Raw genomic sequence first — 27,670 nt, 5'->3', positions numbered from 1 at the left:
TTTTTTATAGATCAACAACCTTGCGTGGGAAACGGCGTACGGGACTTTCCGCCCCCGTTGTTGATGCCCGTACGCACGCTTTATAAATGAGCCCCCTGAATCATTCTGACTTGAATCACTCGAGTTTTTTGGCACCATCCTTGCACTGTGGGTTTTTTTCTTTTCATAAAGACACACATCGACACGCTCTATTGTAACAATTGCCTGAAGAAGAAGCGGCCCTTTGCTTTGAAACGTCAACGGTTTCACAGTCGATACTTAGATGTGGAAACTTTCTCCTCGTTCCCTCTACGTGGCTCGTAGCCCCCCCAACCAGCCCATTGCCTGCTGGACGCAAAAATGAAAAACTGAAATAGGAACTTTATTTTTTTATGTTCTGCCACAACAGTTTTCTGTACCAGTGTTCTTTCTTCATGTTGAAATTGAAATTAAGGTTATTAATTTGGTCACTACACTATTGAACACCTTTTCTTTTGCAAGTTTTCAAAGCGAAATATTATGAAAGCTTTGTCTTCCCCCTGCACTTACTCAAGGCCCTTTACAATAACTCACTATTACTTCCCAACACTATATTTCCTTCCATAATTACACAGTTATACTTTTAGTTTACAGTGTCTTAATAATATACAGAAGCTATAACAGTATATCAACTAACTTGGTGGAATACTGATAAAAAGACACAAACGGAAATGGGGAAAACAGGATCCATGTTCAGTCATAATTTATTCAAACAGTAGCTTCCGGCTCCATTCCAGTTTTTGTTTTGATCTCAGATGAATGAATAAAGACTGGATGGCCTACCACTCCATCGATCCTATAAACATAACCCCCACTTTATTTCACATCTCCCTGCAAACATGTGGGTTTAACTTCTCTCTGTCGTCTATAGCTGGGTTTCCCATCACCCTGCGTTTAATGCGGCATCCTTAAAGTATTGCATCAGAATCAAGGTGATGGAAAGCTGAATTTCACCAATAAAAATGCCTTAATTCACAGAAACTGTTTTTAAGCTCGCTTGAGGTGGTTTTTTTGACCTGTGCGCAAACGGTTAATGTGAATAATGGGATGATGGAAATGCTTTTTTGTGTCGAAAAAAATTCCTCCTGAGCGCATCGGGAAAGTAATGTGACTTTGCGCTATTGACGGATAAATCCTGACTAACGCAGTGACCGAATCCTCATTCCACCAGCATCTGGAAATGTTATATGGGTCATTCGGAAATGCCCCCGGGCAAAGGTCCTGGTCATCACACGTATTTCTGTATAATTGCCCTTTTAGGCACTGGTTTTGTACCTACTTGTTGGCCACGAAACAGCAGCATCCTCCTCCCGAAAGCAATAACCACAAATAAAAAATTTGGTGTTTCGTCTGCTCATTTCTGAGGTGCAAGTAATTTATTATATAGAAAAAAACATAATATTCAGTAGAATTCCTCCCTACTTTTCTGAATGTAAGTATTGGCCAGTTTATCAGAAAGTGTGATGATGTTGTTTCTCTTTGACTCCATTTGGATGGAAACGCCTAACGTTGTTTGCAAATGTTTATGTGCGAGTATTCCCAATTTTTGCGGCATAAGTTTAAAATTTGCAACTTTTTGGATGGAGTGATCTTGGCCTGGTAACTAATATTTATTTTAAATTAAGTCACTTTCAATTCTATTTGCGGAAAACCAGCCCACTCTTTTTTGTTTTTTCTTTTTTTAAAGTCTATTTATTCGCATCGCACATATCTCCCTACAACTGAGTGTGTTTTTTTTATGTTATTTTTTATTTTATATTTTATTTTTTTAAGGAAGGGGAGTCCAAAGATCATTACATCATCATTAGAGTTGCCATTAAACTTTCAGAAAGAGGAAAATAAGGTCTAATTGAAATTCGTCCTTTTTATTCCTTTTTTTATAATGTTTGTTTACTTCTTGTTAGAAAATAATGTGGTTATTATTTATGATCATTTATTAACATAAATTAATGATGGGAAGCGAAATTATCAGTGGCCTCCTTTCTTTCAATCTTGTACAGACAATATATTTTTTTCCACAGCAAGTTTATCTGTCCGCCAAAATAAATGAGAGGCCGTGACATTTATATATCCGCTTAATTCATTCTAGGAACCGCACATAACTTCATAAGTATAGCTAAACTTTCATCTGTGAATCTTAAAATTATTTTAACTTCATTATCCCCGAGCTGCAGCTGTCAACCTGTAACACATCGGTGAGGCCCAAGCCTGAAGGCTAGTTTTGCCGAAAAAGTGCTTGAGATGCACTCTGTTTTGAAAACGTCCACTCAGGTTTCGAATGTCCAAACCATGGTTCCCTGAGGTAGGAACGAGACCACTGCGTCCCTCTAAGGGGTCGCTATGGGGAACACCTCGTTCCCGTGACCCGTGTCCTGAAGCCATACCAAATGAAAAAAACACCAACGAGTTGTCCGCCGACCAGCCTCTGACAGTCACTACCGGTGACGGACTCATAAAAACAGGCCCGCGGGAACACACCGTCATTTCACTTCCTTCGTCCTTGAAAAGCTTGTGCGTCCGCAGCATGGCAGGGAGCTTAGAGGACGCAGTGTCCCCTCGTTTTCCCTACTCAGGGAACCATGGTTTTACATTTCGTAACCTGAGACGTTTTCCCTTTCAGGGAACTTCGAACTTGCCGCTCCTCTAGTGGTACGCTTATGGGGAATCAGTCCTACCCACGCCCCGCCGATGCTGATGGGAGTGCAGCCAAACTCATGGCGAACACGAAAGTACGCAACTCTACCATTGCCAATGGGAGTTTTGCCTCCCTGCGTTTAAGGGTACGGCTGTCCTGTGACAATACCCCCTTACGGCCAAAAGGCCTAAACTACATACCCACTTAATTGTTTAGGGCCTCTGGCCCGGTGGTGAGAGCTAAGGGCTTGTAATCAGGAAAGAATTTCCTTTAAAGGATTACATCGAGGAACCTAGCATTTTATACTAAGTCTAGCCTGTCACACAGGGGCTCCAGCTTGCTTCCGCAAAAGGCTTTGCTGAATGAGCTGTCTCAACAGATCTCCAGTAGCAAACACCCTGTTTAGATAGGTATCCGAGGATACATGGGTGGAGTGTGCGCCCAAGATGAACGGGGCTTTTTAACCCAGCTCAAGAAAGGGCACGAAGCAACCACGTGAAGCCCTCACCATAAAGGATTTTTAGAAAGAACGCAGAGTACTAGTGTGCGAATTTATCACAGTGTGGATTTCAGAAAGTGCGCAAAGACTTCACGTGCACACTTACCATATCATGGATTTTCAAATACTGTTCTAAGGAAGGGCTCTCGTGGCACTCTGATAGAGCAGCTCATAGATGGAATGGTGGATCTCAAAACAGTATGTTGTTTGAGAGTCATCACTCGATCTGTGGAAATAAGCTGGAGCGCTCTGGGAAAAACAGTGAACTCAGTGAACTCTCATATGAGAGGAGAACCACCTGAATCCAGAGGAGCACGCTCATAGGCGACCCTTCTTGGAAAAAAGGGGAGCGCTGCTAAACTACCACGAGAAACCGCCCGAATAGCCCATCATGTTGAGGGAAGCGATGCTTGAAGTGTATAAACAAATACACACTGGCTGAATGAAGCCCAAGTAACCAATGTCTAATCATCTCAAGAAAGGGAACGAGGCGGAGCGCGTAACCCTTACCATACAGGATTTCAGAAAGTGCACAGAGTCTTGCGTGCACACTTACCAATACGTGGATTTTTTAGAAAGTGCGCAAAGTGTTTCACGTGCACACTGACCACCATGTGTTTTCAGAAAGTACACAGAGCTTAGCGTGTGTACCTAAAGTCCCTAAGCATCGCAGAGGCGCTGAACCACACGGGAGAGGCAAGCTCGAATTTTATAAACCTCTAGCGAGGGGAGCATCACCTGAGGCAGCATATACAAGAAGACTACTGTAACTGCCACCTTCACTTCCCGCTGGATGCGACAGCACCTAAGCGGCCAGGAGACCCCCTCAGGGTGACCTGGCCGGACATCCATGAAATTCCCCTGCAGTGCTGTGCCAGGCCTGATGATAAAGGAGGCTCCCGCAGAAACCTGTGATCTCAGCCGCCTAAATACCGGAACATGAAGCCGGATGGCTGGTGCTGACGAGTGTTTAGTAAACACTGTAACTGGAGCACTGCAAAGGAAACTCACAGAGTTTATTAGTAGACACATAACCCACCAGCAATTTACACATAAGTGTGTAAACTAACCCAGCGGCACTTCGGCACAGAATGTCGTTGCAGAGCCTCCAGCGAGAGAACCTCCTCGCACTTACGCCGCGGTGGTCGCTTCCATTTGTCCAGTCGAGCTCCTCTGCAGACTCAACCGCCGTCATCAGTCATCAGTCCATGACCCTGTCCGTTTGGCATTGACCCTGTAAGACATGAATTAGCCACCAAATGTGTCAACTACAAACCTGCTCCTACTCTCTCCTGCCCCCCCCAGACAGCCGCACTGTCACACCCCCCTCCAGCCAGAGGGGACTGGTCTCTTTTTGAGGAGGGCTCAGCTCCCCTCAGGACCTCCACGTAGCCCTTCGCGCCCCCATACAGCTGTTGGCGGTGGAACCTATAGAGCAGAGAAAAAAAAGACACATAAGAGCCGTTACCGTGTGACACCTATCACGGGCTCCACACGGCGGAAAGCTTTTTCTCACTGTCTCATTGCCTCAGACACGCGTCACGACATAAATCGTGGCGGAAACCTCTGATAAAACTCCGCCTCCACAGAGCCGTCACGAGAACCCCGTGACGGAAACTCTCTGTTGGGATTTTTCCCACCTCCGGAAGTGGACCCACCACGGTTAACAATATGGCGTCCACTCCACGAGGTGAAGCAGGCTTACCGGAGCCTGATGGCGGAAGACCGACCCCACACGACTCCCCTTCCCCCCGATATCTTCGCCCATTGTCTCTCCGAATCATTCCCAAAATGACGGGGTTTGTTATTTTCTGACGACCCATTGACCCCCAGAGAAAAATACCTTCTCCACTGTCGCTGTTCCTTAAAGAACTCGACCCTCTGTTGGACCCTAACCCAAGACGGGTTGAGCAGGGTTGAAACCAGTGCTCTGAAACGGACATCGATTCCCATACCGACAGCACAAGAACGGCGATTCTCACTTAGAGACCCTTGGTTCGATCTATACAGAGTCGAGTCACCACCGGCAAACAACAAACGGTGCCGCCTCCAGCGACCACAACGGCGCTACAGACCGTTGACGATACAAGCGTCGCCCCGACAGTCCCGCATTCCAGCTCCCTGAACCGCCCGCTACGTCCACATTATCACAAATAGAAAATTCAAGACTGGAGCTTAACGATTAAAAAGAAAACGGTCATAATTGGCGACTCTAACCTGTCTCCTAGATTCCCTCAATAATACGATGATCCAGACCTCCAGATAGATTGCTTCCCGGGCGCAAAATTCCAACACGCGAGCAATCTTCTGGAAAAGGCCACGGTATCTCTGGTCCCGGATCAGATTCATCCTGTCTTTGGGTATTAACAACCGAAAACAGAGACATTAAATTGAGAGCAATCGCGGAGATTCAAAAAGCCTACCAAACTGCGCGAAGGATCTTACCGCAGGACAGCTGTCACCGTGCCTTTGATCAACTCTCTAGAGCGCTACGCTAGCCCGAACGAGAAATGATTAAACATATGAATCGCTTTATCGGCAAAGAACCATGAACACCATCCCCCTCCTGGCGGCCACACATTTTTTTCGGTGCTGGAGGTGTATGGCGTCCACTGGAGACCGGCTACGGCCAAGGCACTGTTCACTCATTGGATGGACCATTTAAACTTCTAAAACCCGACAGCCCAAAACGTGGTCCCCAAAAACTTATAATTAATCTATCCAAGTCCCCTGATCTTAACGAAAGATCAAACCTCCGTTCTGGAGAAGGGCCTTTCCTTCATTCCCACCCCTCCCAATGCCTAAAAAAAGAATTGTTAGCGGATATACAGTCTTATCATCGCAGAATTAAGCTCGAGGACATATTTTGAGGGCAAAAGAATTCCAAAGAAAAAGTGCCTTTTACCCACCCCCCGGCATCTGATTGGAGCCCCCGTTTTGTCCAGCCTGCACCTAAAGAAATCAGCAAAGTCATCAGGGCTGATAACTACGCCTTTAAAAGCCTTCACTGGAAGTAAGCTAGCGGTTTTTCAAGGCGGAGGTCGCGAGGGCCGTTTGCTCTCGCTCCCAATCCGCCATGAAATGTTAGCGTACCGATGGCGCAAACTTTTTTTCCCCATGGCCGTTCCCTTGACTTGCAGGTAAAATTTAGAGTCGAATTCGAAGTCATTTTAGTCAGGTTTATCTCTAATAGTTTTAGGAGATGTTCATCTGGCCTATGGGGGGTCGGGGTATTTTTTTCATACAGTTTTGGACTGCCTGTAATGCCAGTAGGGGTATCAATATTGGTGTATAGACTGTCTATGTCAATGGTGAAACAAAAAGGAGTTTGATGGAATTTTGAGTTTGCCAATTTTTGGAAATAAAATCGTACGTATCTTTTAAATAGCTTGGATGTCTGGTGGAGAGAGGGTTGAGGAAGTGCTCGATATATTCCGCGGTGCAGTACGTCTCGCTGTTACAATCGGACACTATTGGCCGGCCGGGTGGAACTACAAAAGGTATGCTCCATTTCGCTGGTTCTTTATGGATCTTCGGTAACAGGTAAAAAAGTCTTGGTCTGGGTGGGCCCTCACCCCATCAGAATATTCTTTTGTTTACCATTTATTACCCTCTTTTGCACCATATACTCTAATATATCTTCCACTTCCTTTGCAGTTTCCAAGTAGACTGGACCTCGAGTGGATGATAATGATTTGCGCACGGGACAGCTGTCTGAGGCCCTCCCCTATATAATGTGCCCTGTCTAGTATGACCGTAGCGTTTACCTTTGTCAGCGGATTTAATAACCATATTAGTGTTATCGCGTAGCTCTTTTAGGGCTCTCTTTTTTCCCCCGGTGGTCAGGTAAGTATATACAGAAAGGGTTTTTATTTTTATACTCCAACCCTCCTGCGCTGGAGCCCCCACCCGCTCAAGGGGCACCTCCTTTTAGTCTGGACCATCAGTAAGGTGGTTGCTATGAACATAGAACCAGCCAAAACATTATAGGTCCAGCATAGGAGACTGTTATGCGTTAGAGGTTTCCACCTAACCTCGATCAGGTGGAGAGCTGGTGGTTACAGGGGAATTAGGAAGGGGGGGATAAAAGCAAAAGTTAAAAATTCCTAAAGGGAACGAGTAGATAACTCAGTATCACTCTGACTCAGACGAGAACGCTGCCCTCATCTGGATCACATCCCTAAGGTTCTGCTTACCCCCTTGTGACCCACAATTCCTCTTAACCCTGCCCCGCAGGTGGGGGAGGAGCGTGAGTCGCGACACTAGCCTTCTGTTGCCCGTCTTTCATCCTCAGATCGAGACAGGCCAGGACCCCTATGTTGTTCGGGCTCAGACCTGGACCTTCGTGGAACCGAAGGATCTGAAAGCAGCGGAGTGCGCCTTCGTCTCCCGGAACTTCTCGATCACACCGTCTCAACGGAAAATACCGAAAGTTTCAGAAGACGAACACCTGAGCATCGAGAAGAAAGCTTTTCTTTCTTTCCCGATGTCTGCCAGGTTCATCCACAGATGTCTCTCCGCCACCACCATGGCCGCCATAGTCCTGCGCTTGGCAGAGGCGGCCTGCTTGGTAGCCCGGAGAGAGGCCTGTGGTGCGGCGCAGCTCGGCTTCCTGATTAGGAAAAAAGGCCTTCCGCCTCTATCCAGGTCTCTTAGCAGAGTCAGTCTGATATGCTTGAAGCATTTATTTTGTAATAAAGCCACAGCCTGACCTGCTGCTTGCGTATGCCTTGCCATTTAAGCAAGATGCATTGCTTGAAGGGGCTTAGATGGCAAGGAGGGAGATGTAAGAGAGGATGTCTCCCCCCGCAGAATGAAAGCTCTTTTCCTGCAGGGGGCATCCTCTCATAGCCGTTTTCGCGCATCGCCTCGATGTCGGCAAAAACTCTGCTAATGCTGAAACCGATGGATGCGAGAAGAAAAACGGCCTCTTTTCATTTCCTTTTTTCGATCTCTGTATGGAGATCAGGCAGAAATGGAAGGCTCACCTGAGCTGGAGGGCTATGGTCGGAAAGATAACGCTCATCGAGCACGATCCATAAACTCCAACAGCTCTACATACGCAGGGCAGGAGAATTGAGAAGGCTCAGCCTCAGCCTCAGCCTCAGCTTCTTCACCATCCTCAAATATCTCCTGCTTTTCCTGGGTAAAAACCCAGCAGAGCACTAACCTCAGTATCAGAAGTGTTAAAGATATAACATCATCCTCCAAGGCTCTCTCTCGTCCGCAGCCATTATGAGCGCGAAAGGGAAAGTCCCTCTTTAAACCCATTCAGACAGATCCATTCTCCTCCGTGCCTCAGCAGCGGCGGGTCCTGAACCGCGGGAAGCAGATGGCTTTTTTTTTTTCCTTGGAAAGAGAGACGAACGAGAGCGGAGCTTTTTCCTTGAAAAAATGCTCGCAATGCACGCAGATTGCCTCCTCAAAGACATCGCGTGCGCCGCGTGCTCTTTACCCCAAACAAAATCATGTAAAGATCGTGTGTGTCATCAGGTGTCAAATAACGCCGACACGGTTGCATACATTGTCTAAACGCTTGCTAGTAGTAGTCGCCATGATAGACAGAGAAAGAGCGCTCTTACGGTTTTTTCTTTCAGATGCACGCTTCAAACAAAACAGTCAGTGAAGACGAAGAAGAGAATGACGTGTTTTCCCCGGTGCCTGTTTTATAGTCGCACCGGTAGTGACGTCCGAGGCTGTCGCGCCGGCCAACTCGTTGGTGTTTTTTTCCATAGCGACCCCTAGAGGACGCAGTTCGAAGTTCCCTTGAAAGGGGAACTAGTGGTTAAAGTGCCACTCAGTGGTCAAATGCTGCAAAATGATCACGGCAGAAACGATCGTTTTGGTTGGCCACCTACTGTATGTACTGTATTATATGGATGACAGTCAGACATGATGTGGAATTGTTCAAATGAATTTCTGATAGCCTCCTTTGGAATGATTGAGCTGAAGCATTTTTATATGTAAAGAAGACAGTCTCTGTGGGGTTTTAGAGAGGATTCCAGTCAGGCAAGGAAGAGGTCAAAAGGGAGTCTGGCTTTAGCTCTTTATCTTGAGAGAGGGAAATCCCACTTTTGTTGTCCCTGTGACATTCAGAATGTGTGTCCTCCAGAAACCGTTTATCTTGGGTTACCTGCCTAAAGTTGAGAATGCTGGAGGAGTTATTTTTATACTGTCACTAGTTTATAAAATCGTCCGTAGAGGAGTAACTATTAAACCTCAGGCTTTGTGGTGACAGGTCTCAGTTTTATGATCATCCAGTGTGAGACTTAGGGCATCTTGTGAAATTCAGTTTCTTTTGCATTGTTTTAGCAAAATTCTGGACTGCATTTCCCAAAAGCATTGTAAGCTTTGGTGGTTTCAATGGGTCTACTCGTACGATGTACTTAAGCTTACGATGCTTTTGGTAAACGCAGCCCTGATCAAGTCTTCGGTATCTAAAACACCCCAAAATTTTACATCAATTTACATGTAGCAAGCAGGGTGGGGCTGAGAGTCGTGGGAACAGAGCAAGGAAGCGGGAACCTTCCATGAAACTCGAGGCCTCAATCCCTTCCCATGGCTCCTTGGCCCCATCCTGCACACAACAATGATGTTTGAGGTCTTTTTGATATGTGAAACACATTTTACACTGAAGACACATAAAAGGTCTCTCTCCAGTCTGAAGCCTCATGTGATTATTAAAAAGGTTTTGCTTTATGCCTGAAAACTCTTTCCACGATCATGTCACTAGTGTGACTGTTTCGTGTGATGGTAAGGTTTAGTTTTGTAGAAGTTCTTCCACACAGTTTGCAGGTTTAATCTCTTCTCTCTGGTGTGAATTCTCATGTGCCCGTTAAAGCTTGTTTGTCGTGTGAAACTGTTTTCCACACAGTTTACATGTGAACAGCTTCTCTCCAGTGTGAACTCTCTTGTGCCGGTTAAAGTTTCCTTGTTGAGTGAAACTCTTTCCACATTGAGGGCATGTGTAAGGCTTCTCTCCAGTGTGAATCCTCATGTGCCTTCTGAGGCTTCCTTTTTCAATAAAACTGTTTCCACACAGTTTACATGTGAATGGCTTCTCTCCAGTGTGAACTCTCTTGTGCCTGTTAAAGTTTCCTTGTGTTGAGTGAAACTCTTTCCACATTGAGGGCATGTGTAAGGCTTCTCTCCAGTGTGAATCCTTATGTGCATGTTAAAGCTTCTGTAAGGATCCACCCGCCAGCCCAAAAAGCGGAATCCAGCGGCCTGGTCGAAGGTTTAATGCGTATTCGGCTTTTTCTTTGCGCCTCTGAATTTATCAGGATTTAGTTTGAATTTTAGTCTAGCTCCATGTTTAATCCTGACTCCAATTTTTTTCCATTTCACGTGATCACTAAATTTAGGCAATATTTCTATCAAAAGCTTATCACAGATATCGATTGTTTATTAATTTAGATATTTGAGTATTCTGAAAAATCCCATACTTTCAATTATTCGTTCATTGCAGACCCGATATCGCTTTAGAAGTAACATTTCGGCCTATTGAATGCTCTTCTCGGACACAAACTCGTCAGTCTGATCTTAAACATTGGATGCAGGGTAAATATCTACCTTTAAGTCGGCCCGCGCCCTGCTTACTCGTACAAAAAGTATAGTTTTTATATATTTACGCAAAACTGCAACTTATTTAGACAGCGATAGTCAGAAATCGAAATGGACTCAATTGATGTGCCCCATGCTCCATCTATTAAACCTTTCGTATGAACAATCCTGAACACAGATTTGAGGTAATACCTTCGCTTTAATCTACTAGTAATAATGAATTAAGAATAATGCAGAATAAATCAAATATAACAATTTATTATCATTCAGGTAAAATGGTATCATGCAAATTACATAATGAAAATAATTATGAAGCCAATTTAGAAAGGATAGTGTAAGTGTAAATCACATTGTACTTGTGTTACAACTTTGCTTCTGCACAAAGACACTGTAGCCATATTGGGAGCGGCCAAGTGATCCATGCAGGAGGCACACAAAATTAACATAGTAACACATGTAAACAGTTATCCTAATTTAAGAAACATGGTCTAAAATGCATAGCAAAGCACTCAGGTGTTTTAGAGAATAAACTTAAACTAGCCAATGTGTACATGTAGTAGCACAAACAACTATACAGTGTGCTCTGTAGGCACAATGTGTTTAACACAATTACATAATAGTATACCTGACTTCAGGAAGATACATAGGTATGGAGCATATGAAATACACTCCACACTACGGGCTTTCTGGCAACAGAAATCGCGCAGTAGTGTTTTGTCCACTTCCCTTAAATACTCAGACCAGATAACAAAGAAATCTTCAAATCAGTTGTAAAAAACATCCTTTGGTTCTTTAGAGGCTCCCGTGATCACATAAGGGTCACACTGGCTGGAGATAAACATTCTCACAGACCCCTTAAGGGGAACACACCCCCTCCTCAGCAGAACACAATTCTACAAAAGTTTTCAATCTTTCTCATAATATAAATGACTACTTTGAAATTGAGACCAATTTACCAATCGCACAAAGACCTTTAAAATGATACCAAACATGAAAAGTTTACAATCATGAATCCTGAAGATATAGTGTTTTATGTGAGCGTAACAACTTTTAGTTACCTGGACCATGTGCCCTGGGGGGAAGGAGGGGTGAAGGTACCAAAGAACAAATGGTCTTTCTTCCAGATCTTCCTATCTGTTTGTTTGGCTCAACGAGGAGATCAAAGCCCATTGTTTGGTGCATCTGCATTTGCATTGTGAGAGTTCCTGAAAGTCTGGCTTCACAAAGAATTAATTTTCATAAGGAAATAATTTCACTCCTTACAGCCTTTATGAAATAAACAATAGAAAGTCACATTAGTGTAATTGTCAAGCCTTTTTACATCATTTGTTTTCACACAATCAAAAGTTCACTTTCCCGTCTACGTTATGTTTCACACAACTATTTTCCACTCTCTTGTCCCTCAGAATTAAACTCTTTTTCTTTTGTACTTCTTTAATGAAAAGTTAATTCAACCAAAAAGGAAAAATTCTGTCATCATTTACCCTTATGTGTAAACTAAGGTATTGCTAATATTTTTGACTTACTACTTTTGACTGTAGAAGTAATTAGATCACCATAATTTATTTGAAATCATGTGACTGCTAACGCTGGATGTAAAAAAAAAACTAGCAGTTTGTTAAATGTACTATTAAGATTATTACATTTCAAAAATCCAATTAATGAACAATCAATCTCTGCACACCTGACGGCAATTGATAGGTGCATAGGAGACAAAGACCACAAAGATCAAAACTCAAGGAAAAGAAAACAATTCCTGCACACTGTTAATTAGTACAGAAGTATCAAAAGGTTTAATGACATGGGAACGCCGCCGGATCGTGGGTCAGCATCGTTTAAGAACTACAACGGTATCTGATCATCTTCAAACCTTTGACTTCTGTAAACGATCTGGTGTAAGATTCTCTCTCGTGATCAGCTGGACGTTCATTTATGCCACCAAAAACAAAATGAGCTGGGGTCTCATTTATAAAACTATGCGTAGGATCTTTACTAAAAGTTTACGTGCGCCCAAAAGCCAAAAATGGCGTACGCCAAAAAATATTTCCGATTTATAAACCGTTCTTACGCACACCTGTAAGCAATGTTCCCTTTATAAATCACAGATCACCCGCAGATGTGCGTACGTGAACCAGCCTCATATCCCGCCCTGTACACGCCCATTTTTAACCATAAATAGTCAATGCAAATCACCTCATGATTGCTGATCAGCATGTAAAATGAGAGTGGAATCCCATATATACCTGGAAAACTGGCATGCGACCCGCCAATTAATTAATCCAAGAAAGTGAAAACGTGCATTTCTGTTAGCCTAATTTTAATAATGGCGACAGGTGAGAAAAAGAGGAAAAAAACGTAATTTCCTCAGATACTGAGATTGAAACACTTGTAGGGGAGGTGGAGGCTCGGAAAACTGTGTTATTTGGTGGCCACAGCAGTGGGGTCACTAATAAAAAGAAGCAGTGCGAGTGGCAAAGTATTGCTTCTGCCGTCAATTGTGTCAGTGGGACAGAACGGACAGTTTGCAGAATTAAAGAAAAAATGGTCCGACCTGAAGGTATACAAATTTTTTTTTTACCAACATATTACATTTGTGTTTTATTAGGCTATATACCTATATAAATAGCAATATTGATTTTCAAAAAGTTTTATTTACATGTGCTTACAGTATGCAAAATATGTGAAATAAAGATTCTCATTCATTCAAGGTGGAGGGCAAAGAGAAACTGTCCTCCCACCGCCAGAGCGTGGCTGCAACTGGTGGGGCCCATGTACAGCTGATCTCACATCAGTGGACAGCAAAATCGCGGCTATAATTGGGGAGGTCAGCGTGTGTGTGGTATTGTGTCGGAAAAGGAGGGAGACACTGACGTGACTGAAACCACAGAGGAGCAAGGTTAAACCGATTTTTAAATCATTAACGCTGTACATTTGAGTGTGTGGGGTGATAAATGGATAAATGTTGCCAATTGTTTGTCCTCCAGTCCTTCCGGAGTCTGAAGCTGTAAATGAACAGGAGGTTCAGGGTGAGGGGTTCTCAGATGCAGATGCACAGCGTCCGGCTCAAAGCAGTGCCCCTTCTGCGTCTGGCACGTCCAAAAGTGGTCCGGGTACTCACTGACGCAGTCCTGCAGTTACAGCGAGAGACAATAAACGCTGTCAACGGGGTTGCAGATGAGCTACGGCAGATGAGAGAAGTGATGCAAGAAATTGCACAATCATTAAAAGATGCAGTTAAAACATGAACCTTGAGTTTTGTCTTTCTTTACAAACGCCGCATGACACTCCTCACGGATTCTTGCACCTCGTTGATATCCCTCTTGTCGGCCAGGGGGCTGTGGCTCGGGGTCGTAATGCTGGGGTAGAGGGAGATCAGGAGGGAGAGGAATACCGTTTCTCAGTGCTATATTGTGCAAAAAACCACACGCCCTGACAATCTTGCACACTTTTGCTGGATGGTATAAAAGTCTGCCACCCGAGGCATCCAGAGCACGCCATCTGCATTTCCAGGATGCCGATGGCACGCTCCACAACTGCGCGGGCACGAGAGTGGACCTCGTTATAATGAGTTTCCTCTGCGCTCTGCGGGTTTAAAATGGGGGGTGAGGAGCCAGCGTCTCAGGGGGTAGCCACTGTCCGCCTGCAGGTTATAATTATATTAAAAACAATTGTTACGGTTTCTACTTTTTAATATTGTTAAACTCACCAAGAGAAGCCAGCCATCACGTACTGCGCCTGCATTTAGTCTGTTCCCTACACTGCTATGTGTCAAGATAAAGGAATCATGTGTTGAACCAGGCCAGCGTGCCACAATGTTTGTGAGGGTCATGTTGGAGTCACATATGATTTGCACATTAATAGAATGCACATGCTTTCTATTAACATAAGCAAATTCAATTTTCAGATGGTGCCCTTATAGCAACATGAGGTGCAGTCAATTGCGCCGATTACATTTGGGAAACCAGACATTGCTGCAAATTGCGTTTTAATTTCGGCCTGTTCTCGCACAGTGTAGGGGAACCTGATTGTATCGACTAAACCATATTAAGTATACCATTTAAAACGACAGATATTATGGCACTCAGGGACGGCTGTGATATACCAGACCTATAGGGTGAGATGATAGATTCCAATAGAATTATTTCATATACAAAAAGGTCTTAGAGACAAATTTGAGGATTACTTATAGTTTTTTTATATTATTAATTTACCTGTCTGCCAATTCCCGCTGGAAACAGCCGGTTGCCAAGAACCCCCGGAGTGGTGAGGACTTGTATTTGGACTGGGATGGCATGGTTCCGGCGTGTTGCCCTCTCTAATACTGGACCCAATTCAGCACATAGATCCAAGAGCACAGCTCTAGGGAATCTAAATCGGCTTATTAGCCAGTCATCATCATGGGCCAGGAAATCATCATGGTCCCTGAAAACTCGTTCTCTCCTTATTCTGCCATTAGCGTAATCCTCCAACAGTGCCAGGAGTGCCATCATGAAGCATTACATACCCGGGTCACCGGAGAATTTATATGTTTCTAGCAAATAGACTGATCGTTAACACCTTGACAAAATCACTTAATTAATTTGTGGGCGAAAATTTAAGACGAAAATGTTATAGTGAACACATGCTTCTTGACGGTTTTGTAATGAACACCGTAATAGTTAGGACCGATGATGAGTAGCGATTGTGCTTCATGACTGTATTTGCAGACTTTGACATTTTATGATATAGGCTATGTACATTAAGGAAAATATTTCCTTTTTACACTGTGTTCTGCAGTTTCTCTAATAAAAGGGTATTTCATGCTATTCTGTAGGCTATCACATGTATCGCGCCATGTCCTCCTGTGCTCCCGTTGTGGACAATGTGACTGTAAGGCAGCGCTGATTATTATTTTATTTTACTTTTAATACATTTTGAATTACGTTTGGATTTTACTAGATGTATATAGCCTAAAACAATCGGCACAAATAACACTGTTGGATTTAATCTTCATGATAATGTGGATATAACGTATGAAATGGAGTGAAAATTAAATGTCATTCATTCTTATAATCGTTCTTCTCACATTTATTTTCTACAATCTAACTTCAGTTCACGACCTCACCATCGGTGTCGCCAATTCCCTTTGTCTCCAGAATGTGCGTACGCACGGCTCAAAGTTTGCTTAAAGGTGCGCACATTCTCCCGTCAAGTTTGTTTTTTATAGATCACAACCTTTGCGTGGGAACTGGCGTACGTACGTTTCCAGCCCCGTTTTGTGCGTACGCACGCTTTATAAATGAGGCCCCTGATCATTCTGACTGAATCACTCGAGTTGGCAACATCTTGCACTTGGGTTTTTTGCTTTAATAAGACACTCGACGACGCTCTAGTGTAACAATGCCTGAAGAAGAAGCGGCTTGGCTTTGAAACGTCACGGGTTCACTAAGGTCGATACGTAGATGTGGAACTTCTCCTCGTTCTCTACGTGCTCTGTATCCCCCCACCCCCCACATGTGTCTGCTGTACGCAAAATATTGAAAAACTGAAATAGGGAACTTTATTTTTTATGTTGCTGCCACAACAGTTTCTGTACCACGTGTTCTTTCTTCATGTTGAGAATGAATAAAGCTTTATTATTTGGTCACTACACTATGAAAACCTTTTCTTTTGCAAGTTTTCATAGGAAATATTATGAAAGCTTGTCTTCCCCTTCACTTACTCAAGGCCTTATTACATTACTCCCAACCCTAGTATTTCCTCATAATTACAACAGTTATACTTTAGTTTACAGTGTCTTAATAATATAGAAGAAGTTATAACAGTATATCAACTAACTTGTTGATATACTGAATAAAAACAAACGGGAAATGGGAAAACAGGATCCATGTGCAGTCATAACATTTATTCAGACAAACAGAATAAATGTAATAGGATCATTACCATACATTATATTTCAATTTTCATAATGCACTATATACACATTTATTGAAATGTGTCATTTAAGAACACTCTTCTCACAGATCCATTTAGACATATAATCACATGAAAAATCAGCCCATCCTGATGAACAATTAATAGCACAGTCTTCCTCTTTTCCCTGATAGCTGTCTGGCTGTCCAAACGCCCAGAACCTGCATAAACAGATCAGCGTTAGTTCAGAGCTGCTTTCTGTGTGATATGATACTGACTGAGACAATCATTTATTACATAATAATCAGATCAGTTCAGTGATTTCTCACCCAGAGGTGATGCTGCTGCCATCAACCCATCTCCATCTGTCCTCCACTTCAATATCAGTCAGACCAATCCAGAAAAGTTCAGAACCACCAGAAATGATCTTCACAAAATCCTGAGAAGTCAAACAATAGCATGATTTATTAAATGAGCACTGACCCATTTCAGCACATTATCTTTCATTTAAAAACTAAACACCACGATCACACACACACAATCACACACACACACACACACTCACTTGTTCCTCTGTGTTGTTGATGATGATCAGATCTGCTGCTCTCTCTCTACAGTATCTTCTGCTCTCAGTCCAGCTCTTCTTCTCAGAGGAAATTAAGTAAAGACTGGATTGATGGCACTTCCATCCGTCTATAAACAACCAGATAAGACATGAACTAAACTTTGATCCACATCAAGTTACTGTAAAATGGTTGTTAGTTGTAGTAGTGTATATATTCTAGTAGTTGTTTATAATATGCTGTTTATGACTTTATTAATCATTTGTCTCGTTGATAGCTAATCTTTTTCTTATGTCACTAAATCAGTTATTGTAATTATTACAGGACTATTTATTACAGTTTTTCTCGATTGCTAACACACTATAACTGATTCATTTATCCCAACTTTCCAAACCATTCATTCAGTTCTCGAAACAAAGACGTTTCTCAAAACCTTTAACATTTCACCTGTTTTCAATTTGACCAGTATTTTCTGCTAAACTCTACACAAAAATGCCCTCATTTTCAACAGGTTTAACCATGTTCTCATTCAGAAAACACAAGCACACAATATAATAACCTCAAGCATCACTATATGAACTCAAACAGCACATATTTATCTATGTGTAAATATTAGTAACAAAACAAAACCAGTCAGAATCTCAGGATAATATGAACATGAACACATGGGATTATGTGCTTTTGAAAAATTAATCCTTGTGGTGGGAGACAAAGAGGAAGAGGAGGGGGAAAAGAAAATGAAAGAGAACGCTGGGTCAAAGGACATTTGTTCCTGTAGAAATACAAAGCTCTATAGTTGATCATGTTCATGGAGTGACCTACAGACTCATCTAGAGGGTTTTACACTACTTACACTTACAGTATAATTTCAGCACATCGTCACTGTACTTTAAGATGAGAGAACTTTTCACTCTTCTGTGTAGTAAATACTGTACACCCGCAAACTCATAACTGTTGGATTGATTTGTAGTAAAGTACTTCTTACATGTATTTTTGCAGGACTGAGAGACAACTGTCTAGGAGAGGCAGAGAAAGTCTAGAAGACTAAGAAACTGATAGACTAAAGACTAATAAACTGCTGGAGTATTGAACTGAATGGATGCTGAATTATTTATTTATTTGTTACTGTACAGCAACTGACTTCATACTCGATTGTGTCTTCATAATTATTTGGTCTTTTAACTTTTCTAGTGTTTTTCATCTACTGCAATATCTCTTTACAGTAGTGTAATGAAAATGAACTTTTCTTAAAGCTTATTGCTGAATTCTTCCCTCTATGTCTGCTGTATACGGTAAGAGACATTGACCTGCAGAATGATTCCTGATTCCTAAAAGGAGGTTTTAGTCACTGCTTTTTATATTCATCAAACTAGTGTTCACTAAGCAGTGAAGTAGTCTGTTTACTAGGCACCGTGTACTGTATTATATTCATTTGACTTCCCTAAATTATTATTAATAATTATAGACATGACATAATTAATTATATAATTATATCATATTATATCATTATTATATTATATAATTATATATACATAATTATAGCCACATGACAGATCCAGTTCACTCCACTTTAAAAACGGAGTCTGCTATGAAGCAAGTTAGTGGTTAGACTGAAGAAACTTACCTGCTAAACGTTTCTGAAGTTCATTTCTTTCTGATTTTAACTGGTCTCTCTCTTCTGTGAGGTTGGTGATCTTAGTTAGCAGCTGCTGTCTCTCTTGTGTGTAGTTTGTGCTCTTTGTATAGATGAGGACACACAGCACTATGACTGCAGTCAGCAGAAGAACACACAGCAGCACCAAACACACACCAGCTGCTCTGGAGCTTCTGATCTTCACACCATCACTTCCTGAAGATGATAGATATGATGTAACTTCCCCTCTTCCCTTCCTCATATCATACGACTCACATCTTCTGAAACATGTGAACTGTAGACTAACTTTACCTCTTGTCAGATGTTTATTAGTGTGGTTTTTGTCCTTGTGTTTTGTGAATAAATGCAGAGGAACAGTTCACTCAAAAATAGTTTCCTGATTATTTACTCATCCGAGATTCACTGTATATGACTTTCTTTCTTCAGCCGAAGATACATTTTTGGAGGTTTTGGAGGAAAATGTAAACGGGGCACAACATGAACCTTTTCTAAAGGTCAAAAATCCGTATTTAGGCAGCTTTAAATTAATCCTGAACTGTTCCTTTAATCTCAGTTACCTGTGTGTTGAGATGTTTGGGGTTTTGCTGTGTTGAAGTCTGTGTCTTTCTTAAATTTCATTTCTCTTACAGCCTCTGCACTGATGTAGATATCAACAATCCTTTCTATTCTGTCTTCTGAGTCCATTATTGAACACTCATCCACAAGACATTTATGGTGCAGTTGAAATGGTTACAGTCATATATATATATATATATATATATATATATATATATATATATATATATATATATATATATATAAATATATATTTATGGAACATAATTTTAAAATAAACCTTATAATTCAAATATTGAACTATATACTGAACAATATTCTTGATTAATCTCAGTTACCTGTGAGATCAGAAGACTGGATTCTCGTGGCGTTGAATCTGTGATCTCTTTTCTGACTTTACCTCTTACGTCATCCACATATTCTTAGACATGATCAATGTTGTTTCATCTTCTCTGCATATTTTCTGAGTTTTACCCTTTTCTGTATTTTCATTTACACTATCTGAGTGTTTTAGTGTCAGCAAACTAACGCTAGTTTCTCTCTCCTGTAGTGGACTGTGTTGTGTTTCTCAACGGTTTGTGTGGCAAGTATCTATGCAGAAAGGAAGTGTTTTTTGGAAATACTTCAAGTATTTATGTAAAAAGGAACTTCAACAGACATTGTTCAACACTTGTCGTTAGGCCTAATAATTACGCATTTCCATTTGAGTGATTGAGGATGGACAGCAAATACATTATGAGAGAGACACTATATAAATGTTGAGGATATACTGTATTTAGCTGAACATCTCTAAAACAAAATTCTTTAATTAAAACACAGAATCTGTTTGTGGTGGATGCAGAAGATGCCCCATTCTCACTCTTGAAATACACCAGGGTCATCATTTCACAGAATGATCCATCACTTAACTGTACAACAGAATTATTTCTCTTTTTTTTAGAGTCGTGTTATTACAGGAATGATAAAGAACACTGCTCATTGAAAAAAAAGTACATTTACTAATATTAAATATTCATTGAATTTACTACTTTAAGGAAAGTGGTTGCAATCAATTTATTTTAGCTACATTTAAATAAACAAATTTAGTTAACTAACTTTCAACATTTTGTTCTATTTAAATGTAACTTAAATTGTTTGCACTTACCTTAAAAAAAAAACCCAGTGTACATAAGTCTTTCATAGTAAGCCTACATTAAGCTTTTTTTTAATCTAATAACTGTTAACATGTAAATTGCATGTTAACACGTACCTACATTTTTTGGACATTAGCACCGCCAACTGGTTTAGTGCTCTTGTTCAAACACAGAGAACCTAACTAGATTAAGCTTGTAAATACCAAAAATTTTAATGTGAAAATACATGTTGAACAATGTATTTTTTCAGAATACAGGCTACAACTAGGCCTACATATAATAACTACAGCATGTTTTAAATGGGCCTATTTAGACAGTTCAAGCCCTGAAAGTCATGACCATTTTCACAATCACAATAGAAGTTGTGTAAGGATAATTACACATTTCCTTCAAATAGTATTTTCATGTACACTCCTACTGTAGCATATTTCTAAAGCATCTTTTTTATAACTTAACCACTATGCATTATTTGTTAGAGAGTCCCTTCTGATAACACATTAAGCCTTATGAATCTGAGATAGTTAAGTGTTTTTCGAAGTATATATATATGTACTTCACACACACTAGACTTTACACATTAAATTACATTACACATACTGATACTGAGATAAGGTACACCCGTGCAACACTTAGCCTTCCTTGTATTTATGAAAATACTTGTTTTTTAAGAAAGTTTTTGATTAAGGGTTTTGATATACAAGTTTTACCCCTCTACCCCAAAGAATTACATACAATACAATACAATACAAACAATGCAGCAAATATTTACTTTTGTATTTACCAATTTCTGAACTTAATTGACCATTTATTTACATCTGCTGCCTAGAATTTTTTCTACATCACAAAATATATATTTACTGTGCATTATGAAAATCATTATTAATGTTGAATCCATAGTTCTTCTCAAAAATCTCCATAGGCCTCTTACATTGTTGGTGATGTTGTTTAACAATGACATGCTCTTATTCCATTGAAAACAAACTTGGTCATACACCACAACGTTTTTGTACGGTGACAGATCGCTTCCACATACATATTATTTTTTCCACTCAATTATGTAGTAATAATGAGATCTTATGTCATTAAAACAACGTTTTCTCGTAATAACGAGATCTTATGTCGTAAAAACGACATATTTTCTCGTAATAGCAAGATCTTATGTCCTTAAAAGACATTTTTTCTCTTAATAAGATGCTATGTCGTTAAAACGACATATTTTCTTGGCCTTATAAGGACATGTGTAGTCATGTACAAAATATGCCTTTATCCACATAAAATAGCCTATCACGCATTTATCAAACTTCTACATTTAAAAATCTTAAGCAAATAGTAGCAGCCCCGAATCAGAGGTGAACCCCAGGCAAAATTAATCAGTGAGGCCCTTTTTTAAAATAGATTTTATATAGGCCTATACGTTTTTTTAAAAAATATAATATATGAATATAATAATATTTATTTTTTGTTAATAGTCTATATCTTCATAGATATAATTAAACAAAAAGTAGTCAGAACAGAACATAGCCTGAGTTATTTTTTACAAACATTGTGTTATTATTTATTTATTAACGAAATGTCAGTCTTCATCTTTATAACAGAAGATACAATAAAAATACAAAAATCTTCAAGATAGAGCCTACAATCTTTACATGTATAATGGATTGTCACCTTATAAACAGTCCTTTGTGTGGTGGAATAAGCAATGCGATACAGAAAAATATGTTAGCATCTTAACTGAAACTTTATTTTGTTATTTTATTAGTTCATTAACTAATTATGCTAACTCAGTTTAATGTAAGAGCTGGGAACTAATTAGGCTACTAATTAAATAATTCAACTATTAAATGTAGGCTATTGATTAGAGTTGCCATAGACTGAATATTTTTCCTAGTAGGCTAATCATTAATTTAAGCAAGGACTAATCGCACGCATAGGCCTACATATTACCGGCAAAAGTAGGCTAATGATAATAAATGTGTATGAAAAAATAACATAGCATTTTAATTGTTTATTAATAGTGTATTCTAAATCAGTGTAGGCTGCAAATTTATCTCCATGTAATCGCTGTAAAGTAGGCTAGATGCGCATTTCATACGGACAGGATTACATAATCAGATGGTATAGTATAGCCATTCCACCGAAAGGGTGCATTTCTGTCCCCAGGACATTATATGTATAAAATTGCATTAAAATTAACTCTAAAATACATTTTATTATTAAGCTACATGTCCAGCTTATTAAGCTAACCACAAATTTAAAATGTATAATTAAAAACATTAATAAAAACTACACAGAACACAAAAAATTGCATTTTCTGCATGCCCCCACTCTCTGTCTCTAAACTTTACCATGAAATATAATGATTAAAATGCTTCAGAAATCTTAATTTGGGCATAATTGAGTGGAAAGAATAATATGAATGAAAAGATGTTTTGAAATTTATAGAACTTGCCACTTTAACACTAGAACTACCGGAATTGTATAATGAGCGGGCATCTGTACCAGACTGTAGACTGTACCAAATGTCATTTTTGTTATGTCATATATTAAGCTATTGAGGTTTTGTCTTTAGACCCATACAACAATATTCTTGTAATAGGCTATAATATTACGGTCGGTGGTTATAGTCCGTGTCTTATGTTTCTTTCTGTTTCCCTTGTTTACTCTGGAGTCGCTCTACCTCTATGAGCGCGCAGCTCTCTTTCTCATAGGTTGACGGCGGCAATGAGGAGAAGAAACGAGAGAGAGATAGACTGCGTTCCAGATAGAGAAGCAGCGTCTTTAAGTTCTGTGTTACGTTTGTTTTGTTATGCTTTATGAATTATTTTCCTCATAGCCTAGTTGTAGTTGGCTATGTTAGATTATTCCAACCAAGCTTATTCAGTGTCATTAGATTTTGTTTAGGGAGAGCGGGGCACAACCTAACACATTTTGGTTTTGGCTCAATTATTAAAAAAATGAACAAGTTAGATTAATTTTCTTTTTTACACAAGCAACACACAAATCTCTGCTACAAATGAACACTTAAAGTTTTTTCTAGGACCTAACCATTAGCGTAGCCTACAGTTGCACGGAAAGTGACAGAAGTGCAAATGTTACAACTTACCTCATATGCGGGGTTACTTGTAACACTTGTGTGTAACACACACAATTCAGTACTATTTGTCTGTATAGTTTGATATTGTTTGTGCATCTAGATAGATATCCATACATTCATCCCTCATCCAGTCATCTTTATGGATCAATATAATGTAAGTGCTGCACAGTTTTTGCAATAAATAAATAAATAAATAAAATAATCAAATATTGTAATTGCAATTGAATTATTTTGTGTAAAACTATTATTAATAATAATATTATATATTACCTTCCCCTTTTAAAATAATTTGGAAGAGCTATAGACTGCCACCGAATATTTAAATATTACATTTTTTTCAATACAGTTTGACTTTTGGACTTAATAACGAGAGTTAGAATCGGAAACAATTCAGCCACCACATGAATCAAAATCCATTCAATGAATCCATCACTCACTTTCTAAACACCTGAAACACAAAACCAAATTTTCTAACCGCATTCACAGAACCTTTTGTGAAAATCAAACAATTGCCTCAAAAACATTTCAAACAATGCTTTCAGATTATACACACTCTGAACTGGGACTCTGAACTGACTTCTATTAGGCCCTTCTAGGGCTGCATGATGTGTCGTTTAAGCATCGATATCGCGATGTACGAATCCACGATAGTCACATCGCAGGATGTGTGATGTAAGCTGTCGTAGTTGATCTGTTATTCATTAACTGTACGGGCCAGCTGCTCCCCGGCCCTTGACGAATGATTTGTGGATTAATTGCACAGCTTAACCATCATAGAGTGAAAGTTTATCATTTGCATGTGTTTTTAAGTCACCTTCACCGTCTTCAAACAACACGAGTGCTGTCTTGCTCTCTCTCTCCCTCGCGCATATTAATCAAAATCAATTGACACGATGGTGTCGAAAAAAAAAAAAACACAAAAAAAAACCTATCCAGTGATGAAATGTTTTCTGTGTTGTCAAATCTTGTGCGATATCCTAAACTGCTGAGATAATTACACAACGCGTGCCGTACACGTCTGATTCGCGAACTAATGATTCCTTTGAACCGATTCAATTTAATGAATGGTTTAAACACCTGACCTGTCCAACACTGAACTCACGAGATGTCTGAATTGGTGTATAAAAAAAATCTGCAACACTTTACAATAATGTTCTATTTATTAAACTATTTAACTACATTATTTAACATTTACTATTACTAAACTGCACTTCTACAACATTGTTAATTTCAACATTTAGGCTATAGCCTTCATTGTTGAAATCAAAAGTTGTACAGTATTTGTTAATATAGTAAATGCACTGTGAAGTAACATTACCAAACAATGAACAGCTGTGTTTTTATAAACTAAGATAAACAAAGATTAATAAATATAGTAACAAAAGTATTGGTCATGGTAAGTTCATGTTAGTTAATATGTTAACAATTCAAACCATATCTTAAAGTTACAAACAAATAATTTACTCTAATTTAAATAATACTCTGATGTTTAAATCATTTAAAATGAGAATGTAAGTGTGCTCACCCCATTTTTGTTTGTAAGAAAAAATTAGATTAGATTTCATATCGCAATATGTATCACAGAAAAATAAAATATCGCAATGTCATTTTTTCCCAATATCGCACAGACAGAGAGAGAGAGAGACAGACACCCATGTGCACTCTCACCGTCTTTAAACATCTATATGCTTCAAACTAAGCGCATAATCTTAATCAAATGACAGTGCACAATGGCAAAAGGTTTCTCGTGGAGCACTCGTTAACAGATCTTTGTTAATGGTCATTTTAACCTGTAGCTTATAGCCTAAAGCAAAACATTAAAATCAAAAGCTGTATTTGGTACTGTGAACTAACATAAAAAATGAACAGCTGTATTTTTATTAACTAAGATTAACAAAGATTTATAAATAGCCCATAGTAATAAATGTATTGTTCATTGTAATTCATATAAGTTAGCAAATGTATGTGTTAAAATTAAATTATTTGTTTGAAAAATTAAACAAATAATTTGCTTAGTAAACCTCTTAAAATTAGTGTGCTTACCTGATTTTTTTTAATGGTTAGCAAGATTTTGCCTTCATAAACTTTAGTATTGTTATTTTAATAAAATGTATATGGTAGAAAATTAGACTATTAGTCAAAATAAACTTATATTGTTAAAATGGTTATTGCTCCGCAGTTCAGTTATATATCCATGATGATACGTGTGAACATTCCAGACTCTATCCTTAATAGATTTGACAAAATTATCAAGGTCTTTTTATGGGAAGGAGTTGGACTGGATCAAGATAGAACAGAACCTGTTCTCACCATTTCATCCCATTAGCATTCTTTCACAATGCTCTGGAGCTAAATGGGACTCAGATCCGATGACAATACATTAAAGACATGTTTGGAACAAAATTCATAAAGTCTGCAGGACTTCACATTATAAGCAGTCATATGCCTCATTGTGGAATAACCCAGAAATTTGTATAGTGTTACGTGCCTCCCCAGTCTAGGGGTCAGGGAGGCAGTAACAAGGACGTTTGTAACAGTTAGGCATCCAAGAACTCTCCTGTCCCAGCACTCCACAGAAATCACACAGATTTTTGGAAACACTCAAAAAGTGACTTTATTTGGATTAGTTCAAAGAACAAAAAGTGGAAGCATCAAAAAGGCTTCAGGAGGGGACAAGGCCCAAACAATAAACAAAGTTCTTGGGGGGGGGGTACTTTCTTAACCTTTCAAAGTAAGATTCAAAATGAATAAAGTTCTTACCTTACTCCCTGTCTAGACAAACACAGGAGAAAACATGGACAAACAAAAATGGCATCCGCCTCCCTACAGCTTCCCAAATTAACGAAATCAAAGTAGGTTAGGAATGGTTTAAACTCAAGGCTCTTTTAGTAAAGTCAAAATAAGTTAAGGAATATTAGCTCAACTGCAGTCCACGTCTGCTTAGGTTAACACAACAACAAGATACACGCACACACGCTAAGACTGTGAGGCAGGAGAAGAGAGTTTTGGCAGCCTGGAGTCAAAAGGGCCTCTGCAAACTGTCTTCTTCTTCTTCAGGTTTTAATGGCAGCTTGCATCCTTGACGTTGCATTACTGCCATCTTCTGGTTCTAGTTATTTCCCATATACTTTAGTCATCATATTCTTGTCATTAGTCCTGTTTTAGTCAGAAAGCGAATCAAGTATTTCACACCTTGTTCACTCCTACTGCAGTCCATTATACTCTTTACTCCACGTCCTGTTAGTCCTATTTTTCCCATGTCTTTTATCATATCTACCCTCTGTAATCCATATTTTGAACAATTAATAAGCACATGTTCTACAGTCTCAGGTATTTGGCACTCATCACAAAACCCAGTAGGATGTTTCCCCATTATATGAAGAGTGCTATTTAATTTATTATGCTCTATTCTTAATCTGGTTACAATAGTCTCTTCTCTTCTGTTTCCTGCCTTATTTTTCACAGTACCAACTCTATTTTTAATTGAGTATAAATGTCTTCCTTTTTTGTTCTTGATCCCACATTTTTTGCCATTCTTTAATATTTTTTTCCCACACTATACTCTTTCCTTCTGATCTTGAAAGGCTGATAACTGCTTCTATACTCTCTTTTTGAAGTGCTTTCTTAGCTATTTTGTCTACCTTTTCATTTTCTATAATACCCATATGTGCTGGGACCCACATAAATATAACATTATCTCCTTTATTTTTAATTCTTAAATAGGCAGACATAATATCATAAAAAACCTCCTGATGATTCTTAACCATACCGGTCTTGAGGCTCTGCAGTACAGAGACAGAGTCGCTGCAAATTAAAGTTCTGTTTGACTTATTGTATTCTATCCATTCTAATGCCATCAAAATGGCAAACATCTCAACAGCATATACACTTAAGTGATCTGATGTTCTCTTGCTCATCTCACTCTTCTGGCTGGGAATTACAATTGCAGCACCTGTAACTCCTGTTATCGGGTCTTTAGATCCATCTGTAAAAACTTGCTTAAAAGAAGCAGTGGTGTTTTGGAAACAATGGCAGCTTAAAGGGATAACTGTAATTGGTGATCT

At 39.6% G+C, this 27,670-nt stretch overlaps 1 protein-coding gene across 1 annotated transcript; it reads right to left on the bottom strand.

Moving 5' to 3' along the window:
• Nucleotides 1-16,892: 16,892 nt before the first annotated feature.
• On the bottom strand, nt 16,893-19,534 carry LOC109084466 (CD209 antigen-like protein E). Its single transcript, XM_042743058.1, has 4 exons — nt 19,382-19,534; nt 18,795-19,019; nt 17,173-17,300; nt 16,893-17,046 (listed from the first exon to the last, which is right to left on the bottom strand). The coding sequence occupies exons 1-4, from the start codon at nt 19,506-19,508 to the stop codon at nt 16,933-16,935; spliced, it is 594 nt and encodes a 197-aa protein (XP_042598992.1). The 5' UTR covers nt 19,509-19,534; the 3' UTR covers nt 16,893-16,932.
• Nucleotides 19,535-27,670: the final 8,136 nt, after the last annotated feature.

Source organism: Cyprinus carpio, chromosome B17 (genome assembly GCF_018340385.1).
Source record: "Cyprinus carpio isolate SPL01 chromosome B17, ASM1834038v1, whole genome shotgun sequence".
NCBI lineage: Eukaryota > Metazoa > Chordata > Actinopteri > Cypriniformes > Cyprinidae > Cyprinus > Cyprinus carpio.
The sequence above is the reverse complement of the archived record's forward strand: the minus strand, read 5'-3'. Positions and strand labels throughout refer to the sequence as shown.